Here is a 6,627-nt window from a genome sequence, read left to right as displayed (position 1 = left end):
TGCCCTCTGCCACCCGGGAGCAGGCCTAAGCCAGCAGGTCGTTATCTCCCGAGGGGTCCCAGGCTGCGAGAGGGAACAGGCCTGGCTGACAGACCCCTCCCCGTCCCCCGAGTGCACAAATTTTTGTGCACCGGGCCTCTAGTCCTATATAATAAAAGCCTAATATGCAAATCGACTGAACAGCAGAACAACCAATGGAACAACTGGTCACTATGATGCCCACTGACCACGAGGGGGCAGATGCTCAATGCAGGAGCTGCCCCAATCCTGCAGGCTCCAGGCCAGCCAAGGCAGGTGCCAGCAGAGTCCCCCCCTCCCCCCATCACCCCACCTATCATCCAACAGATCGGCCCTGATCGCCACCCAGACCTAGGGACCCTACCCATGCATGAATTTCATGCACCGGGCCTCTAGTAGTTTATAATTTGGAAAATGTTGTTTGATTTTGTTTTCTCCTGAAGCTTAATTTAGACAAAAGTTACTTTGGGGAGAGAAGAGTCAAAGAATAACTAAAAGAGAGATTAAGAAATGTAAGGATATGCCGAAACCGGTTTGGTTCAGTGGATAGAGCGTCAGCCTGCAGACTGAAAGGTCCTGGGTTCGATTCTGGTCAAGGGCATGTACCTGGGTTGCGGGCATATCCCCAGTAGGGGGTGTGCAGGAGGCAGCTGATCGATGTTTCTCTCTCATCGATGTTTCTGACTCTCTATCTCTCTCTCTTCCTCTCTGTAAAAAATCAATAAAATATATTAAAAAAAAAAGAAATGTAAGGATATTTAGTCAGGTTTTCATTACTTTAGTCTTTTAAAAGAACACTTCAAGTAAGTTGAATTTGACACTCAATAAAGACAGAAAACCCATAATTTCAATTCATTTTGTTTTTTTACCCTTATTGATGAATAATGACTTTTGTATAATTAACTGGTTTAGTAAACTAATATAATTATGGTATATAATCATAAAACAGTAATAAACTCTCTCTATCCTAACCCCCATTTCTTTCTGGATCATAAATTTGGTACTAACAACAAACAGACTATAGTCATTAATACTTATCCAAATAACTGCATCTGTTCAGTTTAAAGGAGGCAAAATTAGCATATATTCAGAAATAGTTAAATAAGTTAAATTTGAGGATATGTATTGTTGTTAACTGAAAAAATATTAAGTAAAAACCAATCTATGAAAGCATGAAAGTTAGCTGAAGTTTTCTTTGTACCTGCTAGTAAGATGAAAAGCCTTATTCTGTCTATGCATTTTTAAAAAAATAAATTTTATTGATTTTTTACAGAGAGGAGGGGAGAGGGATAGAGAGTTAGAAACATCGATGAGAGAGAAACATCGATCAGCTGCCTCTTGCACGCCCCCTACCGGGGATGTGCCGGCAACCAAGGTACATGCCCTTGACCAGAATCGAACCTGGGACCCTTGAGTCCGAAGGCCGATGCTCTATCCACTGAGCCAAACCAGTTAGGGATGTCTATGCATTTTGATCAATCACCCAGACGCCTGGTTTACATAAAGCCGAAGTTTAAAACATTGAAAAGCTTTCAAGTATTTGTTCATACATTTGCTTTGGAGCAGCATAATCAAACCCCTTTCAGGTAGTTTGAACACCTAGAGAGTCGCCCACCCTGAAGACTTCACATCTCTGTTGTAGGTCTTAATTAGTGATCTCATTAAAACCCCAATGAGTCAGGATCAGACCACCTGAGCCCTTCTGCAAAAGTATATGAAAGGAAAGGACAGATGGAAGTGGGTCACAAAAGCTACTGAGAAAAGGTACTATGTTTCCACAATTGGGCTTATTTTTTCCAGGAGGGAGACTTGTAGAGACTGGTTCAAATACAAACATGGGGGGTATACAGCTTGTAAGAAAGTCTTTTAGTGATCTGGTAGCTCCGTCTCCCACCAACTAACTTCATGTTGGAAAAGAAATGCTCTGGGTTTGACAGTTATATACGCCAGTTTCAGGTTTCAATCCAGGCAAGTATAGTGAAACTGACCTGGAGAGGTGCTATTCAACTTCATATTATACTAACTTATTTACTTGTCATTTCCCACAAACTTTGGAGCAGTGGTTCTCAACCTTCTGGCCCTTTAAATACAGTTCCTCATGTTGTGACCCAACCATAAAATTATTTTCGTTGCTACTTCATAACTGTAATGTTGCTACTGTTATGAACTGTAATGTAAATATCGGATATGCGGGATGGTCTTAGGCGACCCCTGTGAAAGGGTCGTTCGACTGCCAAACGGATCGCGACCCACAGGTTAAGAACCGCTGCTTTGGAGGCTTTCTGCTTTCAAGCCCCAAACATAAAGTAAGTATGGGGGGGGGGGGGAATGTTTCAATTCAAGTTTATTCCAACCACTGACACATCCAGAGGCAATCTGAGGTCTGCATATTTATTATTTTTGTTATCTAATACTTTAAGTGCCTTATTAAGAGAGCCAGCGCTGCCACCATGGAGGGCCAGTTAAAATCTCTTCCCTGCTACTCAGCTGCTGGGCATTTCCAGCTGCCCAGTTGAGAGACAGGAAGAGATGGGGAGAGGAGAAAATACAAGCACTCAGTTCTAAAGAGTGGTCCTTGGAATAAGTACACAGACAAGTCAGAGCCTATTAACTTTCAAAGTGACCACTGAAGCAAGATAGCAAGTGACCATAACAGTAAAAGCAGGCCTTCTAACATACAGAAACCACCCTCTATGTGAGAGCCAGATCCCCTGAACAACTCAAAAAACTAAGACGCTGCAGTGAAGGTCACAGAAACAAATAAAAGCAAAACAAGTAAGCAAATACACTTGATTGAGAAGTTGGAATTTTCTGATGTGCAGCTTCAGCATTCACTTTGAGATACAGCCTATCACTAAATAGAACTGATGCAAAACAGTGGTAAACTGAGCTTGATGGCACAAGCCAGCATCAGTGTTACCAGTTTATACTCAAGAAAGGACATTCCATTAAAAAAAAAAACAATAGTTTTAAGCAAATTTAGAAGCAGGCAAGTATATCTCCTGTATGCTAATGCTATTTTGTACCCAGGAAGTGAAACTTGGCTGTAGCTGAAAATGTAATTTTAGAGCTCTAGATGTTAAATAATGGCTTATATAAAAGTACAAGGGGATGGTTACAAATATTATTTCTGACTTACTAGCGGTTTTGGGAAAAGATTATTTCAGAACTACAGACTTTCTTATAGGTAGCAAAGTAATTGCAGATAACTGTAGAAGTCACATTTAGGACACAAAGTTAGTGTCTAGTATAAATTTTCCCACCTTCTAGAAGACCTTTTAGTTCTTGATGTAACCTATGAAGCATGAGTTATTCTGAGAACATATCTCATTATATCACATGGGAAACTTTGTCAATACCTGAAATTCTAATAAAAGGCAAACCCTCTGATGGTGGGGGCTGGGAGTGTTGGGGAGGATTGAGCAAAAAAGAAAAAAAAGAGAGAGCTCAGGGACATGGACATGAATGTGGTGATTGCAGTGGGTAGGTGGGTGGGAGAGGGGATAGAGGTGATAAATGGTGATGGGAAAAATAAAATAAAATACATATTTAAAAAGCAAAATTAAATTTAGACACTGGAATTAGAAAATTAAACTTCAGCTAAGAAAGTCCCTGAACATTGCATGCCTTTCTGCTTCCCCGTGATACTTAAAAACTAAACAGTGCCTGCCTATACATTTTATCACTATTTTGTATAACACTTTATTGTCTACCTTTATGAAGACTCAAAGGAAAGTATTTTTCCTTTCTAGTTTTTTTTCAGCTTAGTTAACAGCAAAGAAAAATTTAAAGTGGCATTTTCATGAGGTCCTTTTCTAAGAGAGTTGATAAATGGTAAATGGCCTGGCTATTACGATGAAATCTGTAGTTGGAAAAGTACTCTATCCTAAAAACACTGAATTAAAAATCAATTGACATGATATCAGATAATATTATAATTCTGAGAGTGTTTGGGAACCACAACTCCATCTCGATCCTATGGAAGGATTAAGGCTAATGCCCACAGTTAAGTTCCTAAAGAGATCAAAGGATATTTCTATCACTTGGTTAATAAATATGCTTCTTAACACTGTCCTAAAAGTAATAAATAATTGCCTGATTTCATACTCTAACAGCTGAAGAGTAGTGAACAAAGAAAATTAGTTTAGAACATTATTTTATAGTTAAATTCCAGTGATGCATGCTATTGCAATATATTCTACATTTAAGACAGTGTGTGCGTATATATGTGTGTGTGTATCAGCCATAGGTGACATAATTTCCATTCTATAAAATAAAATAAAATAAAATAAGCTACACTGTTTTTAGGTCTAAGAAATAAAATTGAGCTCATAACTAAGACATATGTGACAGTAGGGATGAGAAGACATACAGAAAAAAGAACATGTATATGTAGGGTAGAGTTAAATGTTTTACCATTTTTTATTATCAAAGGGTAAATATTATATTTTAAATCATACAGTAGGTAGGATGTGAAGATGATGTTTAGACCATTTCTAAAACCCAATTTCTAATTTATTAAAAACAACACAAGAAAAGCAAGGATTCAAGAACCATTACACATATATCACAACTGCATTTCTCTGTTTTCTTACCCTGTATGTTGTACAGTCGGACACTATGGGTAACATGTTCAAAAAAGCAAGTTACATCCGAATAAAACCTTCCACGTTGTACTCTGACAAGGGGTTGGGTTGTGTAAACATAAGGCTGAAGAGAAAATGACATTTTTAGAAAAATAGTTTGGCTTTTAACTTTTCCAAAAAATGTTGATTATAGTTTCCAAAATGGCAAATTCATATCACCTGATATTTGCAACTTTAAGTGAAAATCTTACAAAGTGTAATATGCATTTGCTATAAAATTAATTTGCATTATACAATAATTACTGAAAATAGAAAATAAAAATGTTACAACTTGATTGGTCTAAATTTACAAACATTCCTCCCAGCTATAAAATTTCTGATTAAAGTCCTTCTCTCTTGTCCATGTGTTACTTATTAAAGAAAGTGCTCGTTTTGCAGCAGTGACATTTTTCCAGGCAAACGTTTATTATAACCATGGCCCCCTAATGTTCCAGGGTCAGGCAGGTGGCAAGGATGACCACAGGGAGTCATCTAAAGAAACAGGAAGCAGGATTCAGAAACACAGTTTAATCACAGTTAGGTTTACTACCCTATAAATACACTGCCCTTTTACTTGAAAGAGCTAGATGAATATAAAGCAAACTTATAAACTTGAAAAAGCCCCACTGATTTAGTTTTCATTACTTAGAATCTACATTCAAGAAAATATGGGACTAATACATAGAACTTATGTGAACAAATTTAAAGCATTCATAAAGAGTTATATTTTCTTAAGTATTACACACCCTAAGCTCAACAACAGTATAAGAAGCTAGGCTTGCAATGTGAACTACTTAAATAGCATAAGATTTTCAGAACTATGTAATTTTCTTCCAAATTTACCTCTTTGGCTAGAGAAAAATGTTCTGAAATTAATATGATGTTTACCTAATGAACACATAGCTAGAAAGTAATGGAGGGGGCTGAAACCTGGGACAGTGATTTCTGGGCCCCTGCTTTTTTTTCTGATATATCCAACTGCCTCTTTCCCTGATGTGCTTTAATTTTATCTTCTAACCATATGATAGTTCTCTTTATTTTTCTATCCAACATTAGAGTTATTTAAAAATAAAATTTTAAATAAATTAGTTGCTATGATCCATGTACAATATTTCATAGCACAAATATATGAATATACAGTGACTACACTTTGAATAATTATTAATTCAGTGGGTTAAATCTGAAAAGAAAGAAGCATCAACTGAGCTATCAAAAAATGTATGTGTATACATATTTATATATTTATTTTTTAAGTACAAGACAATCAAAGCAAAATGCCTATTCAATGACAAAAGCTGATGAGAAAACATGGGCCCACTGCACATCCTGAAATGCCTACTATAAGCTGTACTTTACCTTTAATTCCTCACTAATTTAAAAAACTAAAAACAAACAAAAAAATAGAATCCTTAGCATGACCCACACAATCCTTTAAAATCTATATTTGATTTCAGTTAGCAGACTTTTCTAAATTATAGAACAAAAGTAACTTTTTCAGGAGATAAGTTCCTAGGCAACAAAATATGAAGAATATTTAACTTATTTTGAAGTGTAGAAAGCAAGTGTAAGTATAAAAGCAAAGGAAGGAAATCTAAAAAAAAGAATATGGAACTGACTACACAAAAATTAAAAAGTACCTTAATAGAAAAATAAAATAAAAATTAACCATTTAAATAACACATTGAGAAAATTGTGCAATATATATGAAAAAGGATTAATTTTATCATATATGAAGATCTGTAAGTTATACCAATAGAAAAATGACCAAAGAATTTAAGTAAAAACTTACAAAAGAAATATGAAAGGTAAATAAATGTATAAAAAAGTTTAACCTCACTAATAATCATAAAAATGTTAACATTAAAATATTTTTCAGCTATTAATATAGGTAAAGCTTTTAAAATGGCTAATTCTCAGTTCATGAAATGGTATAGAATTCAAAGCTATTCTCAAAAAACACTGATGGGAGTGAGCATGCACTCTT

General features: G+C 35.9%; 1 protein-coding gene across 4 annotated transcripts in view; it reads right to left on the bottom strand.

Annotated features, from left to right (window-relative positions):
- The window catches only part of MAN2A1 (mannosidase alpha class 2A member 1), a 160,255-nt gene that overhangs the window by 40,467 nt on the left and 113,161 nt on the right, over nt 1-6,627 (bottom strand). For all 4 annotated transcript variants that reach the window (XM_006754267.2, XM_015568442.1, XM_015568452.1 and 1 more), the window contains one exon: nt 4,614-4,728. In XM_006754267.2, coding sequence (XP_006754330.1) covers nt 4,614-4,728 — 115 coding nt within the window. The remainder of the gene's footprint in view (nt 1-4,613; nt 4,729-6,627) is intronic.

The sequence above is a fragment of the Myotis davidii genome, unplaced genomic scaffold (genome assembly GCF_000327345.1).
Source record: "Myotis davidii unplaced genomic scaffold, ASM32734v1 scaffold812, whole genome shotgun sequence".
Classification (NCBI taxonomy): Eukaryota; Metazoa; Chordata; class Mammalia; order Chiroptera; family Vespertilionidae; genus Myotis; species Myotis davidii.
This window is presented reverse-complemented; position numbering and strand designations above follow the sequence as displayed.